Genomic DNA, 22,500 nt, shown 5'->3' with positions numbered 1-22,500 from the left:
GTTTTATATAGTGAGGACATACTGTTCTGTGTAGTGAGGAGATGCTGTTCTTTGTAGTGAGGACATACTGTTCTGTGTAGTGAGGAGATGCTGTTCTGTGTAGTGAGGGGATACTGTTCTGTGTAGTGAGGGGATACTGTTCTGTATATTGAGCAAATGCTGTTTTATATAGTGAGGACATACTGCTCTGTGTAGTGAGGGGGTGCTGTTCTGTGTAGTGAGGGGGTGCTGTTCTGTATAGTGAGGAGATGCTATTCTGTGTAGTGAGGAGATGCTGTTCTTTGTAGTGAGGGAATACTGTTCTGTGTAGTGAGGGGATACTGTTCTATATAGTGAGGACATTTTGTTCTGTGTAGTGAGGAGATGCTGTTCTGTATAATGAGGGGGTGTTATTCTATATAGTGAGGACATTCTGTTCTGTGTAGTGAGGGGATTGTGTTCTGTGTAATGAGGGAGTGCTGTTCTGTATAGTGGGAACATACTGTTCTGTGTAGTGAGGGGATTGTGTTCTGTGTAATGAGGGAGTGCTGTTCTATATAGTGAGGACATACTGTTCTGTGTAGTGAGGAGATGCTGTTCTGTGTAGTGATGAGATGCTGTTTTGTGTATTAAGGAGATGCTATTCTCTGTATTGAGGAGATGCTATTCTGTGTATTGAGGAGGTGCTGTTTTGTGTATTGAGGGGGTGCTCGTATTACCTTGTAGTCATATCCAGCACTGAACAGGATGCCATTGCTAGTGGGGTGCCACTCTATAAGCCCCACTCTCCTACTGTGTCCATACAACTCCAACACAGCTTCAGTCATGTTTCTCCTCAACCCACCGTCTGGAATCTCCCATATACGCACCTGACAAGCATGTCAGCATACACACACACACACGCACACACACACACACACACACACACACACACACACACACACACACACACACAAATAACATAATAAGAAACTTATTTCATTTTCATTTTGCTTATTTATTTCACAAAATATGTAAAGATGAAATGATATCTATTCATGTACTTCATGAAGTTTTACATATTTTTAGCCTTTGGCACTCACTATGCTACCAGCTATCAGGTCTACAATAGCAAAGTAACAAATAATCTCTGTTGGTCAATGCATTTAGATTTGAAGGGATTACAGAACTCATTTCTCATCAGAGCTACTGAAAATAATTCAGCATAGTTTGCACATCTGTCTAGTGATGTCAGAGGATGCTGAGGATGATGTTTATCTGATGTTTATCTACAGTTTTAGGCCAGTAAAGACTGTAAAGACTAAGATTTCTAAATAAATCCTTAGATTCCATGTACTAACAGGTGGACCCAATATCTCGTTCCTCTTTGAGCCATTTGTATTAGTTTCTGTATAGATACTGAATATTGTATCAGAGTAACTGAATGTCTTAAGAAATAATAAACAAGCAAAATATAAATGTTAACATTTTGATTTACCCGTTGGCTTGTGTCAATTATTGTATGCCTTTTTTGATTGTTTATAATGATGAGGATAATCTTGAATTACATTATTATTACTGAATAAATAGTCATGGGTGTGATTTCACTCACAGAAGAGTCTTCAGAACAGGATGCTATTATGTTGTCATGGAAAGGGTTCCACTTGATGTCCAGTACGTTGCCTTGGTGACCACAAACCTTTGGATGGTGAGGGTCAATGCGGCCTGACTGTGGAAGAGAAGCATTCACAAACACGTTAACCTTTACATGTGGTCTCTCACCTCCACTAATAAACCCACTGGAGGAAATCTCAGTTTAAACACGATATTTAAACTGTCGGACATCCAATTGTGTTGTGTGTGCTCCTCACTAGCACTGATTCAAATGAACTCAAATGAGCACTGATTCAAATGAACTCAAATGAGCCACCTCTGTTCTTCTGTAATGCACCAAACAGTCCACCATGTGGAGCTGTTTCACAGCACTCACAACCTCCTGAGCAGCCGGAGAAGGAAGTGATGTCGTGAATGTTTGCCGGCACTTAAGTCTCTTAATCCTCTTTATGAGGTCCTCTGGGATTTGTAGTTTAGGTTGTGCATGAGTGAACACAAGTGTAGCCTGTTACCTGGACCTGTTACCTTGGTCATAGCTAGCAGACAGACTGGTGTCAGGCTAGACTCCCTTTACACTGCTGGCCGCGCATATGAAGGAAGTTTAGGACTTTTGCTATAACGGAAAATATAAGTTTCTACTTTAAAGTGCAAGTGTAATTTATGTAAGTAACTCAGCAACTATTGTCTGGAAAAAAAGAAAAAGTGGTCTACTACAAATTCAAACTGTTCAAAGACCACAGTTATTCTGCTGTATTTACCTGACACCAAAAAGAAAATCATATTAGTAATATTTCCTGTTATCATGATCATATAAAATTGGCACAGGTATTGCTTAAGGGCACTTTTAATTGAGATTTCCACCAAGTAATAAGATCAAAATTTCCACTGATTTCCCACAGGGGTAGGAACCCATGGGGCAGACAAATGATGGAAATAGGATTTTTAAAGAATTATAGACTAGAAAATGTTTCTGAGCCTGTGCTTAAGACAAACACAATATTTAAACACAGTATATGCAACTTACTTGATAGACATTAGGTTATTCAAAATAACCAAACAAATATAATTCAAGAATTCACAATCAAATATTGACTCTAAATGGATTTTTGGAGAAAGTATCAAGTTGTGCACTGGGTCTTTTGTCCACTATGTAAGATCAAAGATCTTCATATGCGTCACTACACTAACCCCAACACTAACACCATAACCATAAGCAAATCAAAGTTTATTTATATAGTCCTTTGTACAGCAGTCGGTGTCACAAAGCAGCTATATATATGTCTGTCCAATCCAATGGCGACAGTGGTCAGGAAACAAAAAAACAAAACAAAAACTGTCCCTTTGCTAACAAACCAAGGAGCATAGCAGAATTAATGAATATCTATCCAGACAACGAGGAGCTGGGCCTGGGTGTGTGTGTGTGTGTGGGGGTGGGGCTGAGCAGGATGGCTAGGAGACAGGCAGGATGTGACAGTCTCATGGGCTGCTGTGGGAGAGAGGGACACACGACCAGGGACTCAGGGCCTGGGAGAGGAGCCCTCTCTCTCCACACGGGGCTCTGTGTCCTTCCTCCCTTTAGTGCCATAGAGACATTTGACATCAGCCCTTTTCACTTTATTATAAGAAGAAATAAGAAGAATTTTGAGGCCGCTGTCAGTCCCAAATGTAGAGACTTTAGCTGCACTGTCTCAGCTGACTGCTGTTGCTGCACTTGGTGATTTTTTTAAAAGCAGGGGCATACTCGTACACGAAGCCTAAATCTATCAAATCGGAGCACATTCTGAACTCATACTATGGGTTAAATAGCCAAAGAACTGTATTTTGACCCCGATTGCTTATTGATTGCCCTGTCAGAAGAAACTTGTGTCTTCCATCAAAGTTCTTCACTTTGCCTAAAGTTATCTCCTTGTGCTGATGACTTTGTGTAACCACATGTCTGCAGTAGAGACTGCAGTAGAGGAGAGAGAGAGGAGACATAGAGCCATTGGTAGACAGTTAGACAGACAGAGATAGACAGGGCTAGAGCCGCAGACAAAGAGAGAGAGAGAGAGAGAGAGAGAGAGAGAGAGAGAAGAGAGAGAGAGAGATCCAAGGAGACAGCGTGAGACATAGAAAAGCACAGGGAGAGAAAAATAGGAGAGAGACAGAGACAGAGGAGCAGAAAGAAACACAGAGAGAAACACAAAGAAATGCAGAGAAAGAGACAGAAGAGAGGCAAAGACAAAGTGAGAGACAGAGACAGAGGGAGACAGGGAGAGCCAGAGGGAGATAGAGAGATAAACAGAAAGAAACAGAGAGAGAGAGAGACAAAGGGAGACAGAGAGAGAAACAGAGGGAGACAGAGAGAGAGAGAGAGAGAGAGAGAGAGAGAGAGAGACAGAGAGAGAGAGAGAGAGAGAGAGACAGAGGGAGCTGATATAGAAGTGTTGGCTGCATATCATAGCATATACTTATCCTGTGCTGCCTCCATCAGGTGCACACCAGATTCACACTTCATCCTTTCAGTTGGGGGCTTCCCACATGCACACACACACATGTACAAACACAGATTTATATGCTAATGAATTCAGTCCCATTACCCATTATTGTGGGTGTAACAAAAGACAGCCAGGAAATTCTCTGTGATAATTGTAATCAAAGCATCATTCAACGGGTCTAGACTGCTAGTTCAGAAGTTTTTGACTGCTGTGGTATACGACTTCACTGAATGCTATACTTTTTTAAGCCAAGGTTATCTTTTAAAATGAAGGACTGCACCAAATTGACGGCAAAAAGAGCAATGTTATCTGAATTTAATTCAATTTTTTTTGAAGATAGATGATTCTAAATCACAGAAACGCATTCTTAGCAAAGGAATCTTCTATAAGTGATACAAAAATTACTACTGCATGCCCAGTGAATTTACATGCACCCACCAACAGTTAGATTACATTGCTCACTAGCAGAGTTTACAAATATCCTCTTAAGTGCTTATTCGGTTATATGGTCGATGTGTAAAATTTGAACACATTTGTTTTGAAGCATTTAAACAATGGATCATATTGTTGACTGGAAATGTTGATCATGAAGGTTTAATAGTTGAATTTTTGTATGTTTATAATATCTAGTTCAAAAGAGTCTATGATTCCAAACTACTGTTAAGAGTTTTGTGCCAACAATCTCCAGATGCTGGACCTCACTGACATGGCTGATTCTGAGTTCCTGGAAACTGGGTTTGACCTCACTGACCTCACTAACTCTGACTGCTCATTGTTGAGATCTGAACATCCATTATCTTACAGTAAATCTAAATGGCTATTGCCTTAGAGTCACTACACTGGACTAAATACCTATGGCTGTAGATAAGAATAAGTGTTTTATGTGATGACTACATTATCACTATTTCTTTCAGTTTGGGCTCACTGGTTTCAATTCTCTTTGGATACATGTTACTGTAAGACAATAAAACAGGTTGTACAAATAAAATAATATGAACTGAACTCATGTGATTTGAATCAAATTTGTGGCAATATTATATATTGTATAACTTCCCATCCACTTGCAATATATAGGCGTACACAATACTTCAGCTTTCTACCTGCCAAACTATCCAGCAAACATCGGTCCTGGGCTCAGAAACAAGATGTTTCTAATCAATAAATGTCTTTAATAAAGTGGAATGGTGAAGGTATACTGTACCTTACAGCTCTGTGTAATGAGATTATTAGATTCTAAATGGTGACACTGTCCAGCAAGTGGTTCACTTTCACACTGGTTTGGTAATTAGCGCTAGAACACCGTGCAGAACGCACAGCGAGCCAGACAGGCGGCTCCGTAGAGCATGGCCTTCTGGGAAACACTGCAAGCAGGAGGCTGGAAAGTGTGCGTCAGACTTCCTGCTAATTAACACTCCGCTTCATTCGTCTGGCTGGCGGAGCAGGCGGGGTGAGCACATAGGTGTGCATGTCCAGCTTGCACAGGGCTGGTGTTCACCCCCACTCACACCTCCACCTCCGGGATCTGTTAGAGTGAACAGGACAGGAGCTGAGCATCACGGACCCGCCTTGTGTGTGTCTGGGGCAACACGGCACATCAGGTGTGGTGGAAAATGTTTGAGGCTTTTTTAACACCTGGATGTGGTCTGGAATGCCTGGTAGTCTCCTGTCAGCATTTCCAGATGGCCGTTTGCTCATGCTGAGAACGAGAGAAAGTGTGTGTGTGTGTGTGTGTGTGTGTGTGTGTGTGTGTGTGTGTGTGTGTGTGTGTGTGTGTGTGTGTGTGTGTGTGTCTGGCTTTAAAGGCATGTCGGATATTTTCATCTGATATGTATTTTCCCCAAATAGTTTTCTGGACATTTGTCAGGGCCTGATTTACTAATTCACATGCATATTATTAAATTGGAAATATTGATTCAATTCCAAAAAAAAATTATTGAAAATTAAAAGTTAAACTTAACCTTTTACATTAAAACAAACACCCAATTACATTACTGTCTTCATTTAAAAATAAGATCAACTATATACTAAATTTGTTACAGGTATCTTGGCCACAATGTCCCAGTGAACCCAAACCCAACGACAAAGCCTGTCAAACGCTTTAACTCTGCAGTGGGCCTGTGGAGTCTCAGAGAGAGAGAGAGTGACAGACAGACACAGACACAGAAACTTACAGACACTGATGTCGGATGTGAGGGACTGGTCATATCTCCTAATGAGTCCAGGAAAACACACTCTGACGTCAGAGACCTGGTGCCCCGCCGCACTAGCTCACCCGAGGCACGAAGGCTTGAAAGGGCTTCCCCGCTGCACTGGGCGTTCAGGCAAGGCTCTCACAACACTTGCCACTACACGTACCACTCACAGCTGCTCTGCCATGCCTGACCACACATTGCGTTCAGGAGAAAAGGGGGCAGAAGGACATCCCACAACCCACAGTTACCCACAGCCATCTGCGTCACCAGTGTCTCCGCCTTTCTCTGAAGACTATGTACATTTGTACGCATGGCGTCCTTATACGCTCCCTTATAAGCTGTTTAGCCTATGGGAGCCTATGGGAGCTTATGGGAGCCTATACAAGCTTATGGGAGTCTATATCTGCACATAACTCTTGTTTGCGCACCGTGGCTTGGAACTCTGGTAGAAAACAGAGGAGCGGGAGCCGAGTGACCCACTGAACTCTGTGTGTGCTGCTGACCGGTATCACAGAATCAGAAATGTCAGAAGGCTCTGTTATGGATTAGTGTCATAGCTCTGTGCTCTTTGCTCGGTGCTGAGAGTTTGCTTTGGCCTCTGCCCTGGACCCAAGACTCTGATGGCAGAGAATACTGAGGTCCGTCAGCTGGACAGACTGAAGCCGTGCAGCAGATACAGCTTGAGCAGCACCAGGCCTGGGTTCTTGGACTCATCCGCTCATCTCAGCTCATCAGACATGTGGATCGACAGTCCAATAAGTGGTTTAATGTGATAACATGCTTCAGTGATATTCATGGTGCAAAATGACATGACTGAAATTTGTACAAGGATTTTTGAATGTAAAGAGTGTTTCTACAGTTTCTTCTTCTCTGTTCCAAAGCACTTAGCCTATAGATCACTTCATCCAACTCTCTCTCTCTCTCTCTCACTCACTCACTCACACACACACACACCACACACACACACACACACACACACACACACACACACACACACACACACACACACACACACACACACACACACACACACACACAGCAGCAGCAGCAGCCTCCCTACTCATTTCACCACAGATGCTTGACTGTTACTTGGACCGTTACCCATCCAGTATAATACACCCCACACCATGTATGCAAGGCTACAATGTCTGCTGTGGTCCTCCGTGTCAGCAGTTCACTGCCATCTAATTCCCTCCTTTGTGTACCTCTTTCTTTCCCCCCGTGGCCCAGAGACAAACGGCCAGGGGATCGCTGGCGTGCTACGGGCCGGTCGCTGAGGTTACCTGAGTGACCAGGACAACGATGAAGGAACCTCCTCCGGCACTCTCCGTCACTATGGCGAGGAACTTGCTGTTGACGGCGCAGAAGTGGTTGTCATGGACGTTCTTTGTGATGGGCACGCCCTCGAAGCAGTGCTCCCGGTTGGCCACCTTGCCGTAGACATTTCGAAACTTGGAGCTCCGGTAGGTTGGGCGCCATGACATCTACAGGAAACCCACAGGGAGGAGGAGTTAAGAGACTTTAGAGACTGGAGAAACATTGGTGGCCCAGGACATCACTGATCTCAGGCCTGAAGGAGAGTACCGATGGCTCTCAATACAGGGCCCTTCCCCTGGTTACAATTGACCTGGAACCTGTAATGTTTTTGCACACATCATTAAAAAAAAATCATTAATTATGTAAAATGCATAATGAAAGTAAGTACATTTTAAAAAAATTAATAAAAGTAATTAAATAAACCTCTACTGTATCCATGAACTGCAAGCATTCTTGATTTCTCTACTGACATGTCAAGTTATTATTAGAGCCAAAGTGTACATTCATGAACAACAATGGGTATTTCAGCTGTGAATTAGCATAACAAAGAAGCAGTTAACCCTTGCTGTGCCAGTGTTCAGCAGCATGCACTTTCTGCATGCAAGCCTTCCTTTTGTTAGTGACTCACACACTAAAGGTTTCCCATGAAAGAGGTAAAAATATATCTATATATACTGCTAATAGAAATATGTTCCAGGAATCTAACTGTGAACAGTACTTTAACAATAAGTATGTACTGTAACCATGAATCTGACTGTATATGGTTCTTTAATCATGCTCCGTAGGTGTGTGGGGAAATTGAATAAAACCACTTTAAAGTTGAATAGGCTTTCAGCAATTAGCAGATAATATCAAAACATTTAAGCAAAAAGCACAAGATTTCTTTATCTAGGAGGTTTGGAGTGAGAATTTCTGGGTAGAATTCCATTAGTAAGCTCCTATTCACCATTTAGGCCATAACATCATAGCTTAGAAGTCATCATCCATAAAAGGTAAATATGAATGATACCACATCTCTGATCAGTATCATGCTAATGTTTTCTGATATTCCAATGTAAAATAAAAATCAACAGATTTTTGGGATTACATTGTTAGTAAAGCTATTTAAGTCCCATAGCTCTTAATCAGTAATTGCATATGCAATCCTCCCAATGCCACAAACTTCAAGAAGATCAAGGCCAACATGTCATAGAAATCTCTCTGCTTAGCTTCCACATTACATAATCATATTCATTTGGGTGTGAAATGCAAAACATAATCCTCTATGCCAGAAGTCTTACTCTGAAAACCCTGCTCACGTGACCCCATTTGATACGCCACCTTCACCATTACAGTCGTGTGTTACAGCCGAAGCTTCAGCCTGCTCCCTATTACATGATCAGGGGCCTCCAGGCACATGAGTTAAATCAGGTCCACATAGATCAGAAGTGGATGACTGGGGTCAATACTCCAGCCCAGGAGGTTCTTAAAGTGGCGGGTCTCACCGTGCAGGCGTTGCAGAGACAACCCAGCTACTCAGACAGGGAGGGGGGTGGAGAAGCCCGCGCACCCCTGGAGGAAGTGTTGGTGAGGATCCCTGCCCTGATGGGAGTGGGACAGTGCCACTCCACCACAGGTTGGCATGCACCCAAGATTAGAGCAGCCAGGGAGGGAGGAAGTGGTAAACGAGGCAGAATCACCGCCTCTGTCTCACCAGCCACTCTTCACAAGGGTGACGTCACACACCACTATAGGCAGCATTGTTTGGTGTGTGTGTGTGTGTGTGTGTGTGTGTGTGTGTGTGTGTGTGTGTGTGTGTGTGTGCTGCACACATGCATATATTGTACCATTAGTCTGGCAGTAGCGAGTTAGCATGCTAACGAGGGGGTGGCTAATTGCTGAGTGAGTGGCACACACATTAATCTCCAGAGAACAAAACGTGCTAATGTGAGCTCTCTCTCTCTCTCTCTCTCTCTCTCTCTCTCTCTCTCTCTCTCTGACTTGCTTTCTCTTTCTCTTCATCTCTCTTATCTATTTTGTTTTTCTCGTTTTCCCTCTTCTCCCTCCCTCTTTTATCTCACTCCTTCTTTCAGTTTCTCATAGTCTCCCCCACTTTGTGTGTGTGTTTGTGTGGGTGGGTGTAAGAGAGGGAGAATCAGCATAATGTCTGCATATTTATTATTTAATGACCAACAGGAAAGAGAGACCCTGGGCTGTGGAATAGCATTCTCACAAGGACATTCATTCATGCACAGACACACACACACACACACACACACACACACACACACACACACACACACACACACACACACACACACACACACACAAACAGCAGGCGCATGACATGCTTATCTCTTGTTCACATTGCCACACAACTTCCTAAGGCCACAATCCTTTTCTCCATCACAGCATACCAACCAGACAAGAAAATCTCCAGCAGAGCCCAGATGCTAGACGTGACCGAGCCTCCACGCCCACTGGTACAGTAAACATGGCACTAGGCCCTTACCTTCCAGTTGCTTCTCTGCCCTTAGCTGCTCAGCTGCTGTCTGAAGCTGCTCCTGTCTGCTGCGGATGGAGAACTAGCCCGAGTCCCTTCAAGCTTTCAAAGACCATCCAGAGAGTGGGCCTACTGCTGCTCACTGCAATCTCTCTTCTCTTCCTCTTCCCCCAAGCCTTCTCCTCCCTTGCCCCCTCCTTCTTTTCCTCCTTTCCTCTCTTCTCCTGTCCCTCCCTCTCCCTCACAGTGCAGAGAGACAGCCCCAGACCCAGAGCTGCACAGCTACTACTGGAACAGCCAAGCAGTGCAGACCCCCCCTTCCCCCAACCCACCCCACACCCACATCTCTCACTCACATTATTACAGTCTCTCTCTCTCTCATCACTCTCTCTCTCCATGTCTCTCTCTGTCTCTGTCTCTCTTTCTCACTGTATCTCTTACTTCTCCAGTCACCCACATTCCTACTCCTAAGAGGTTGTGTGTCCTATTGATCTATGCTACTTCCCTGTGAGTGTTACACACTGATAAATTACTGTATGCATGTTCAGAATCTATGGGCTTATCATTCTAAAGCATTCAGGTAAAACAGGGCATACTTCCTTTGTGCACATTTACGATGTCATATCCTGCTAAACTGTTGCTATTAGTGACACTGTTGACCCATAAAACACTCATTTTCTGCCTCTTCCATGCTGTAATGCCCCCATTTTATCCCACACGTATTTCACAGCATATGAAAGGGTGTCCACAATGAAAGACATTTCATGACTTCTTGTTATTTCTAACAGTGCTCTTCTAACAGCAAGACATTAGTGAGCCCATCTAGAATATTCCATATCCACCCCCCCCCCCCCTCTTTTTGTCAAACCAGCACTCCAGTGATCAGCCTCAGCTCAGCAGTGTTCACATTCCCCCTCAGCTGACACTGCACCCTGCTGTCCGGAGCCTCGTTCTGCTGGTGTGTTTTTCACCCGGAGGACCTGCTGTTGCAGGCTGTGATCTCAGCCTTGTGCTTTGGGAGCTGTGGACCGGCGGACAGGGCCAGTTTCCTCGTGTAGACCAGTGATGCTCTATCATCAGAGGCAGTGCTGGTGCTCTGGGGTGTTCCGAGAATCCCTGGCCAACCCCGTCTCTCTGCTCTCTGGACACACAAGAACTCATTGGCCCTCTCTGCTCTATAGGGAACATTCAGGCCTTCAGCCAAACAACTCCGCAATAGAGCTGCCAACCCCTGAAGACTGGAAGATTTTTGAGGGCTTTGTTGAGTAAATATTCACAGCACTGAGCATATTTAATGTATGTTCATATATATAGCATGCACTGGCATGAGAAATGACAATTAGGGCACAAGCATGTTGCATACATGTGTGAGCATGCATGTGTTCAGTCATGCAATAGGTGATTGTGTGTGTATGTCTGTATTGCCAATGCACATGCAGCTGGATGGGTTTGCAAAGTTTGTGTGTGTGTGTGTGTGTGTGTGTGTGTGTGTGTGTGTCAGCTGAGGGGCAGAACAGATAGTTTGCTGTTTATTGATTTCTCTCCATTTTGCCTGAAGTCTCGGCTGCTATACTGTTTCTCCTCTTCTCACTTTCTTCCTCACTCTCTTCTTCCTCACCACCCCTCCCCCACCCTCCTCCCAGCAGGACAGTGTCAGGATGCTAAACAAAGCAGCCATGGTTTCATTTTCATAAGAACTGCTCTCAGAATAGCAGGGGAACACCATCTGTGTTATTAAAATCTCAGATTCCTTCAGTGTGCAAAACTGCTTTTTCCCACTCTGAGCGGTTAACCTCGGCCATGTCTCATCACTGGAGCTTCAATGAGCAATGTTCTTGTGCATTTCATTCTGGTTAAGTTAACTAGCACTGAAAAAAACATCTTCCTTCCTGTTGGCAATCAAATAAACTAGACAGATGAACCGTATTAGCTAATTTATTCATACCCCAGTGGGCTGTCAGACCCTATAATCATTCATAAATATTATTCATATTCATATTATTCACCAAACAAATCCCTCTCATTCAGGGCCATTTTGAGCAGGGTCCAAGACAGGAAGCGTGAGTTCTCGGTCTTTACAACGGGACGTGCAAAGTGAGTGAAAGGCCTCCGTCAGGCGGCCGCAGGCCCCTCGCGGTGCCAGTGTTCGGGGCTTTGTGAGGCTTGAAGAGCGCCCGGCTGCCTTCCCCCTCCCTGGATGCCACGGAAGGCCGCCAGGCTCTCCCAGCAGGACACGGCTAACAGCTAACGGCCCGAGCTCGTGCTGGCAGTTTTGGCAGCTCTTGATCCAGCTGTGGCTCGAAGGCACTCTGCCAAACCACGGGCAGAGAGAGGCAGCAGAGAGGAACAGAGAGACAGCACAGAGGCAGCAGAGATGCAGCACAGAGGCAGCAGACAGGCAGCAGAGAGGCAGCAGAGAGGCAGCAGAGAGGAGCAGAGAGACAGCACAGAGGCAGCAGAGAGGAGCAGGGAGACAGCACAGAGGCAGCAGAGAGGAGCAGGGAGACAGCACAGAGGCAGCAGAGAGGAGCAGAGAGACAGCACAGAGGCAGCAGAGAGGAGCAGGGAGACAGCACAGAGGCAGCAGAGATGCAGCACAGAGGCACATCACCTGCCCTCTTGCCCAGTGAAACTCCAGAGTGCGGAGTCCATTTGGGGATGGTGTAAACTGCATGACTCTCGAGCCCAGAGCAATATGAAGAGGAGCACAAAGGATTCCTTTTCTATGTTCATGACCAAAGCAGCGATGACCATCTTACACTTCTTTTTTTTTACTAGTCCAGACATGAATGTTGCCATTCAGAGCTTCAAACACATGCTCCTGCTCCCATGCTCATATATAATGAAGATGCGTGGTCCTCTGTGACACAGACAAAACGAATTGATTAGGTTCCTGTCTCTTTCATTCTGTCTCCCCCCTTACTGTCTCTCTCTCTCTCTCTCTCTCTCTCTCTCTCTCTCTCTCTCTCTCTCTCTCTGTTTTGGTGTGGTAAGCTGTTGGAACAAAGTTAGAAATAGATTTCAATGAACAGACACTTGCTTGCAGGTTAAATGTATTGTGATAGGATGTTTTCTTATTGTGATCTTCCCATCCCAGAATTCGGTGAGATCATGAGGTATCAAATATGTCTGAATAGCACACACGGTGTTGTGTGGACAAAATTAAGCCTCGGGGCACTTCATTCAGATTCTTTGTTGGAGCTCAGTAATAAGGACAGTTATTGAATTGCATGCTCTTTTAACCAGACGTTTTCTTTCTCTTTGGTAAATTACTAATGCATTGCTTTGACTGTGTGTGTTTGTGTGTGTGTGTGTGTGTGTGTGTGTGTGTGTGTGTGTGTGTGTGTGTGTGTGTGTAATGGCTGAGGAGCCATTAGGTCTGATAGCTTGTATGTAGGATATAATGGTTCTGAACACCCTGTCTGAGATCACTACATTACAAAGGACCATTCACCCATCACCCCAGCACAGTACGGCAGACCCACTGCATTGTAGTGGAAAGCAGCGGTCACGGGTGCCCTCATCTTACTGACGTCCATTGCAATGGGTACAAAAGCCAAAATAATAAAACAGGAGGCTTTGATTGCCCAAGCATATCTAAACACAGTCCTGACTGCAGCAGAATGTGTCTGAGAAAGACGTGCTAACCTCCAAACAATGGCCATGGACCTTGAGACAGCAGGGGCACTGTGAAAATACACCTGCTACAGCAAACACAGCCAGAGGAGAGGTGTGAGGGCTGGGCACGTGAGCAGGACATACCAAAATACCATACGCAGTCAAAATATTGAAAAAGAACACACTATTTTCATGGAAAACTCAGGGAAATTATTACTGTGTTCATGAATACGGAGGCTGACAGACAGGGCAGGTGCAGTCAGAGACAAGCAGACTCCTAGAGACAGTTTCTTATCAGACAAAGAGAAAGAGATATGAAGAGAGACAGGGATGGAGAGACAAGGAGGGAGAGAGAGAGAGAGAGAGAAGCAAGGAGAGTGAGAGAGAGAGACAGGGAGAGAGAAACAAAGAGAGAGAGAGGGAGAGACAGAGAGAGAGAGAGAGAGAGAGAAAAAGAGAGCCTTCAGTAATTGCAAAGCCTTCAGTAATTTACATTTGGTAAATGTAAATAACAATTGGTTTCACAAGCAAAGTGTTGAATCCACAATCATCACTGTGTGAAAAATCAGCATTAAAATCACCACGGCACCACGGACAAAGCATGCTGCTCATTTTACTCTATATAACCATTAACCATTAAACTTTCTATATTCAAAGGGTAGCGAAATAACAACTCACATGTGAAAATCTAGACAATTCCTCTATCATTTTAGTGACCCTCAACCAATCGAAGACGGTCGTCCTTAAAAGATCGTTCTACAGCTTAGAGGATAAGACGCGTGGAAACAGAAGCAGCTGAATGCTACGTGGCAGACTGTCAAGGACGGGCACCCTGTACCCCTGAAGAAGTCAGTCAGGCATAACAAAGTTCCCCCCCTGCACAGACATAAATGAACACTCCCTCCGACTCATAAGCTCTTCTCTTTATCTGACATGTGTCTTGCTTTGATAAGTTCCCACCGGTGATCCACACCCACGAAGCAGCATGTTCCAGATCAGAACTCCCGTTTCCACTAAACCACTCACTACATAATGGGGTTCTGCTGTTCAATAGTCTACGTTTGGTACATAATGACACGTCCAGGTTAGCCAGACCAATGATATATGAACACCTGCTGTGTAGACCATTATCAAATTGTTTGTTTGTTTATTATAAAATACATTCCACAATATTTCTGTTAGTTTGGGTCAACAATGCACCATTTAGCAAAAAAAGCAACAAGAAACAGATAACAAAGAAACTGTTTTGTTCTTATTTTTCTCTTTCGTGGAAGAGACTGTTAAAGCTAATTGTATCCTTTCTGAAGTGTCTCATCCTGCATAAGTGCCTGTAACATGTTGAATGTGCTGATTGAGAAAGACTGCCCATCTGAGAGTTGTCTGTGGGTGTGTGTGTGTGTGTGTGTGTGTGTGTGTGTGTGTGTGTGTGTGTGTGTGTGTGTGTGTGTGTGTATGTGTGTGTGTGTGTGTGTGTATGTGTGTGTGTGTGTGTGCATGCAAACACCTTTTTTGTTTTGGTAGCTTGTCCTGCTTTTAACCGTGTGTGTGTGTGTGTGTGTGTGTGTGTGTGTGATGAGCTGGGTAACAGATGGACTAATGGGGATTACAATGTGTGTGTGTGTGAGTGTGTGTGTGTGTGTGTGTGTGTGTGTGTGTGTGTGTGCGTGTGTGTGTGTGTGTGTGTGTGCATGCAAACACCTTATTTGTTTTGGTAGCTTGTCCTGCTTTTAACCGTGTGTGTGTGTGTGTGTGTGTGTGTGTGTGTGTGTGTGTGTGTGTGTGTGTGTGTGTGTGCGTGTGTGTGTGCACAAGGGTAAGGAAGGGAGAATGACAGCATGGGGCACAGAGAAAGATGAACTGGGAGTCCACTGTGGTGGAGAGGGTGGGGGGTGTGTTGGCCAGGGGGGATGGGGGGGGGGCGTTGTATCATGGCAACAGAGAGCATCAGGCTGCAAATCAGCCCATAATAACACACCTGATATCAGACTACAGAGGGCTACATAAAGCTCCATCTACACTTAACATACAAATACAAACTTCAATGATTGATTGAATTAATTGATTTATAGAGTCATTGACCTATGATACCACAAGCTGTTTTTTGTTGTGTTTTGTTTTTGTCAAGGCTTATTATCATTTGATACATCTTTAATGAATAATGGCTTGCTAAGCACATGCACCCAGTACTGGAGCATATTAATGTTGTTATATTAATACATTAATACAGCCAGACTGATCAGGTCTCACCTGGTTATTAGAGTCTCACCAGCACAACACAGTTTGCGCCGCCCCGGTGGTGGCTGAGGGTATGGGAAAACTACAGATGAGACGTACTCTCAGCCAGTGCCATCTGGATGGCAGCTCAAGAGGAAAATCTCCACTGTGGCATTTTGCCTGCGGATGCACACTCACGCTCACACACACTCACACACACACTCCCACACTCCCACACACAAAGCGCCTTAAAGGGATGGGCTGTCATAGAACAGCATTCATTCTCGCCACCCATAGTTGTGAATATATAGGTCCTCTTCACTTCTGAAGATGTGACGTTCAACGTTTATGGGCTTTGGTCTACACGTTCCATGAACAGGCAGGCTGGGTGTTGTCGGGACTCTCTGTGCTCTCTACTGGCATGGCAGCCCATACCCTCGACAGGTGCACTTTGCAGAATTACTTCAGACCACCCCACTTATGATTGAAGGGTTTATAGTGGTTTCATAAGGCAGTAATTCAGTTATGGATGGAATTTAAAATGTTTAAGGTTCACTTGAACAGCTAACATACACAAGACTGCAGTACAGTGCGATGCAGCTCCTTCTCGGCAGGGCCGTTGAAAAGGGGCGTTGAGGTTTCTACTGGCTCAGATGTGCACCATCTGCCCTGGGTCACTTAGCCAGAGGCCACATGTGCTGTCCAACCACAAATTTCCACAAATGTGGGTACTTACACATACCTGGAATGAAATGAGTATGTCAAGTAATGGGAACAGAAGTCAGCTAGCATCTTGATTTGATGAGCAGCTCATTCTCATTTCCTTTTTTTATTGAGACGCTCGTAAGCTAATTATGGCTCCAGCCTGCCCAGGCCCTTCGCAGGCAGACAGTCACGAAGGCAACAGCCAGACCTGGAGCTCCTGCCATCCCATAATACTGTTACACAGACACTAATGAGCGCCGTGCCCTTCCATGCTGACAGCGCCTTCCTCAATGTCATATTAGCCTGTTGTCTAATCTCCTCTGACTCTCTCCCCCCAGCCAGCAGGGTCCTATTTCTGCATTAGTACTGGCCCAGCCCGGCCCAGCCCAGATCTCAGCCCGGCGCTGAGAATAACTCCTGCTCCGAGCTCCTCCAGCGTGGCTCAGACGAGCGTCAGGCAGCACTGCGGTCGGATGCTGGAGGAAACCTAATGAAGGACAAACCGCATCACCGACGCTCCCTTCAATGCGTTTGACGTTTGACACAAAATGAGCAGATGCTGACGATGAAGATAAAGCTCAGATGCACGCAGGTTAGATGATCGCGCATGGCTGTTATCCCATAATGCTTAGCACAGCAGTCGAGAAAATCAGGCCAAAGGACGGTTTGGGGGTTTCATACCTCTGTTCCAACGTTGCGGCCGCACACCTTAGTTTTAGTGTTTTACAGTTCCCACGCCATTGTGTGCAGGGTTCAGTGAGCGTGAGGTGAGATGGTGGATTATGGATGCACCAATCCCAGCCTCCCCCACCAGCAGCTCGCCGGACTGCTGTACGTCTCTCTACTGGCACACAGGGGCTTTGAGGCTCCATATGGTAGTGCTTTCTTAGTGCTGGGAAGAGGAGGAGCTAATTGATTTTTCGTGACCGTCGCGTTTTTGCTGACGCCGCCGTAGCTGTGAAAACAGCAGGCCCAGAGCCTGAAGGGGCGGCGAGGCCACTGTAGCGCACGGAGCTGCACGGTTCTGTAGCGCAGTCAGTACAGTGTGGACCGGCTCGCTGCATCCTCAAAGGTGAGGGCACACATGCATATGGCGCCATATGTGACGTCTGCTACTCATTTGAATCACACCGATTCCCACAGGGGCCTCAAGGGTCACCGCACGACACAGCCGACCTACTTCACGAGGTCCCAGACGAATTGCATTAAGGAAAAACAAACTGAAATAAATTTGGAATCATATTCTTTTATCGAAAGGCAAGGTTTCCTTTATGTTTTGGACACTGTGATAGTCACTCTGTTTGCACCTTAAAGAGTTTGTGCTTTACAGTAGATCACAGATGCTTAGATGTATTTAGTATTCAAGATTAATAGTAAAACAAAAAATACGATCTTCGTTTTTTAACTGAGTGTGTGTATGTGGGTTTAGGTGTCCTAGTTTCATGTGACCCAGCTCTCCTTCCTATCACTCTCCTGGGTGAGGAATTTTTAATTATATCATTTCCTGCTGGAGCAGTAACACTAGCACTGTCACGTCGAAGCGTTTGTCTTCTCCTACACCCGTCTTACTGAGAGTACCAAGACTTAGTCTACTGTCATCTCCACTGAGGACTGACAATGTTTGCAGTTCTAGAAACACTTGTCAGGGATCATGGATGAATATTTACACTGTAATGTTGGTGAGGATTATAGGTGTCGGGACGGCTTGTGCGCGTGAGCCTAAAGCTTAAAGATGTAGCTGCTGACATCATCGTGGCTCAGCAAGCATGAAGGCCGAAGGAATCTTTATGAGGGTCAGAGCTGGAGTCAGTGCTCCGCCTCCATGCTGACATCCTTCTCCTCTCTTCTTCCCTCTCCTCCCCCTCCTCCTCTCTCCTTCCCTCTCCTCCCCTTTCCTCCCCTCTCCTCCTATCTCCTCCTATCTCCTCCTCTCTCCTCCTCTCTCCTCCTCTCTCCTCCCCTCTCCTCCTCTCTCCTCCCCTCTCCTCCTCTCTCCTCCTCTCTCCTCCCCTCTCCTCCCGTCTCCTCCCCTCTCTTCCTCTCTCCTCCCCTCTCCTCCTCTGTCCTCCTCTCTCCTCCACTCTCCTCCCCTCTACTCCCCTCTCTTCCTCTCTCCTCCTCTTTCCTCCCCTCTCATCATCTGTCCTCCTCTCACCTCCCCTCTCCTCCTCTCTCCTCCCCTCTCCTCCCCTCTCCTCCACTCTCCTCCTATCTCTTCCTCTCTCCTCCTCTCTCCTCCTCTCTCCTCCCCTCTCCTCCTCTCTCCTCCACTCTCCTCCCCTCTACTCCCCTCTACTCCCCTCTCTTCCTCTCTCCTCCTCTTTCCTCCCCTCTCATCATCTGTCCTCCTCTCACCTCCCCTCTCTTCCTCTCTCCTCCCCTCTCCTCCTCTCTCCTCCCCTCTCCTCCCGTCTCCTCCCCTCTCCTCCTCTCTCCTCCTTTGTCCTCCTCTCTCCTCCACTCTCCTCCCCTCTCCTCCTCTCTCCTCCTCTCTCCTCCCCTCTCCTCCCGTCTCCTCCCCTCTCCTCCTCTCTCCTCCTTTGTCCTCCTCTCTCCTCCACTCTCCTCCCCTCTACTCCCCTCTATTCCTCTCTCCTCCTCTTTCCTCCCCTCTCATCCTCTGTCCTCCTCTCTCTTCCTCTCTCCTCCTCTCTCCTCCTCTCTCCTCCTCTCTCCTCCTCTCTCCTCCCGTCTCCTCCCTTCTCCTCCTCTCTCCTCATTTGTCCTCCTCTCTCCTCCACTCTCCTCCCCTCTACTCCCCTCTCTTCCACTCTCCTCCTCTTTCCTCCCCTCTCATCCTCTGTCCTCCTCTCTCCTCCCCTCTCCTCCTCTCTCCTCCCCTCTCCTCCTCTCTCCTCCCCTCTACTCCCCTCTCCTCCTCTCTCCTCCCCTCTCCTCCTCTCTCCTCCTCTCTCCTCCCCTCTCCTCCTCTCTCCTCCCCTCTCCTCCTCTCTCCTCCTCTCTCCTCCACTCTCCTCCACTCTCCTCCCCTCTACTCCCCTCTCTTCCTCTCTCCTCCTCTTTCCTCCCCTCTCATCCTCTGTCCTCCTCTCTCCTCCTCTCCTCTCCCCTCTCCTCCCCTCTCCTCCTCTCTCCTCCTCTCTCCTCCTTTGTCCTCCTCTCTCCTCCCCTCTCATCCTCTGTCCTCCCCTCTACTCCCCTCTCCTCCTCTCTCCTCCTCTCTCCTCCTCTCTCCTCCTTTGTCCTCCTCTCTCCTCCCCTCTACTCCTCTCTCCTCCTCTCTCCTCCTCTCTCCTCCTTTGTCCTCCTCTCTCCTCCCCTCTCATCCTCTCTCCTCCTCTCTCCTCCCCTCTCATCCTCTCTCCTCCTCTCTCCTCCCCTCTCCTCCTCTCTCCTCCCCTCTACTCCCCTCTCTTCCTCTCTCCTCCCCTCTCATCCTCTCTCCTCCTCTCTCCTCCCCTCTCCTCCACTCTCCTCACACTGAACATTCTGCACCTGCCCCACTCAGCACAGCCACAAGCCCACAGGCTGCTGTCAGACAGAGGCTCATTAATGCACCCTTACCATGCAGGCTGGAAGGCAGAGACACACAGACAGAGACAGAGTGAGACACAGAGAGAAAGAGACAGAGAAATGAAAAGGTGTGTGAGTAGAGATCCACCTGGACATTAATTCAGATGTAACGCTCTGAAGATGTGCCAGAAAAAAAAAAAATTCTTGTCTTTTTAAAACAAAGGAACCTGGGGAGCAAACATTTTTGCACAAGTGCCTCAAGATTCTGTCCCGTATTTATTGTTTCTGTTACTGGGCTGAAGAGGAAGCTGGAGGTTCTTTAACTACCCAGTCAGTGGTGTCCTTGGGGGGGGCACTGAGGGGGGGGGGGGGGGGGGCACTGGGTGCAGGGGAAGCCTTGGTGCCTCCTGTTCTCACTAAGCTTTCCAGTTAAATCCTGTCTGTATTTAGCCAATCAATAGACCAATCCCATAGTACCACATCTTTCATATATAGTATTAAAATGCTAGAAAAGCAATTTTTGACATATCTCAGTGTCAGAAAGAACAACTGCTATTTCACTTTCTATTTTCTATATTCTCTTTCTCTCTCTCTCTCTTTCTCTCCTCCTTGCACACATGCAGTTCAAGCTCTTCCCCCCCTTTCTCGCCAATACGTTTGTTGGGAAAATAAATGGCTAGATGGCTTGGCACTGAGACTAGACTCAGAATGCTTCAAAAACAGCGCTGAGAGCCAGGGAATGTCGAGGAGGAATGTCTCTTTCTCTCTCTCTCTCTCTCTCTCTCTCTCTCTCACACACACACACACACACACACACACACACACCCACACACACACACACACACATACACACAACATCCCTGCTTTGCATACTCCACCTGCCCCTTGTGCTGTGTTGCAGTCAAACAACTTAGACAACCAGCACACCTTTACAGACACAGTGTGAGTACCTCAAAACCGTGTTCTTTGGGATGCTTTGTCTTCTATGACTACAGCTCCTGTCATTGGGAGAGAAAAGCTCTGCACTCATTTTTGCTTCAAGGTTGTGAATGTCAATTATCCATTTATTAGCCACTGAGACTTGAAAATGCATTTCTTTAAACACTAACTAGCACTATCAGTGATTAGCCATGTGGGATGTGTAATTGATTAATAGACCATATGCAGCCCAGAGACGGCATGGGCAGATAAAGGCAGTCTTTATGGCTGTCTCGTGTAGCTGTAAGTGTGGTGCATTTTAATGACCACTGATTTGGGGAGATCTTTTGTGGAATACAGCACTCTTTGTGCCTCAGGGTTTTGAATCTGACTAACATCCCCACTGGGTTTCCATAGGGACCATGGGGGGAATCCAGATGACCATTCTCAGCAGAGAACAACAGGCACGCTGAAGGGACAGACCTGGGCCGTAACCGAGGCAGCTGTCTCCTGGGCCGTAACCGAGGCAGCTGTCTCCTGGGCCGTAACCGAGGCAGCTGTCTCCTGGGCCATAACCGAGGCAGCTGTCTCCTGGGCCGTAACCGAGGCAGCTGTCTCCTGGGCCGTAACCGAGGCAGCTGTCTCCTGGGCCATAACCGAGGCAGCTGTCTCCTGGGCCATTACCGAGGCAGCTGTCTCCTGGGCCGTGCTCTGCAGCCCGAGCCAAAACCGAACCCAAATCGAACGGGTCATTACGGCAGCCAGAAAGATGCAGGGCTGACATAACAAGGAAGTAGTTCCACAGTGCATTCTCAGAACCCAAAGGTTAATCTGTTCATGCACATGAAGTCAGAGGTCATGACTCTGATAGTGACAGGGTTATTTATGTTAACAATAATGTAAGGAGCAAAGTGATCCTTGGTTTGATGCTGTTTGGGAGAGAAGATGTATGCTAAGCAGTATACGGAAAACATATTACTTGACTCACAAACCATGGAAATGTAAGAATTCTTTGGTCATAATTACCACCATTTTTTAATCCAAACAAAGGAATCTGTGTTTTATATATATATTTATTATAAATGCTGGGAAGTGGAAACATCATATGTCTAGTCATATTACTATAGTGGAGGAGAGACTGAGAAAAGCACTAAACACTAAAGCACTAAAGAGAGTCAATACTGATTGATTCGAGTCCTTCTCCCACTCACTAAATCTCCCTTCCTCTCTCTCAATCTCTCTCTCTCAATCTCTCTCTTTCTCTCTCTCTTTCTTTCTTTCACTCTCTCTCTCTCTCTCTCTCTCTCTCTCTCTCTCTCTCTCTCTCTCTCACAAACACACATTAGCTGTGCTGTGTAGGCGTAAACACTTCCTTCACTGGTAATGTGCTCTACTATTGACCCCTTATATATTCTAAAATACACACATGAACAAAAACCACACACAGACACACTTATGCACATACACCCAAAATAGAGCTATAATCTTGTAAATAATCCTCATCTCTCTGCATCTCAACTGGGCTCTCGGC

At 46.2% G+C, this 22,500-nt stretch overlaps 1 protein-coding gene across 3 annotated transcripts in view; it reads right to left on the bottom strand.

Moving 5' to 3' along the window:
- coro2ba (coronin, actin binding protein, 2Ba) overlaps positions 1 to 22,500 on the bottom strand; it is a 35,351-nt gene that overhangs the window by 8,153 nt on the left and 4,698 nt on the right. Inside the window, exons 1-4 of one of the 3 annotated variants that reach the window (XM_076998444.1) lie at positions 14,337 to 14,513; positions 7,525 to 7,725; positions 1,571 to 1,687; positions 699 to 848 (exon numbers count right to left, since the gene is read on the bottom strand). In XM_076998444.1, coding sequence (XP_076854559.1) covers positions 699 to 848; positions 1,571 to 1,687; positions 7,525 to 7,725; positions 14,337 to 14,366 — 498 coding nt within the window. In that variant the 5' untranslated portion in view covers positions 14,367 to 14,513. Of the gene's footprint in view, positions 1 to 698; positions 849 to 1,570; positions 1,688 to 7,524; positions 7,726 to 10,049; positions 10,252 to 14,336; positions 14,514 to 22,500 lie in introns of those variants that run through there. The other 2 variants (XM_076998451.1, XM_076998446.1) reach the window with 2 other exon arrangements.

Source organism: Brachyhypopomus gauderio, chromosome 1, assembly GCF_052324685.1.
Source record: "Brachyhypopomus gauderio isolate BG-103 chromosome 1, BGAUD_0.2, whole genome shotgun sequence".
NCBI lineage: Eukaryota > Metazoa > Chordata > Actinopteri > Gymnotiformes > Hypopomidae > Brachyhypopomus > Brachyhypopomus gauderio.
The sequence above is the reverse complement of the archived record's forward strand: the minus strand, read 5'-3'. Positions and strand labels throughout refer to the sequence as shown.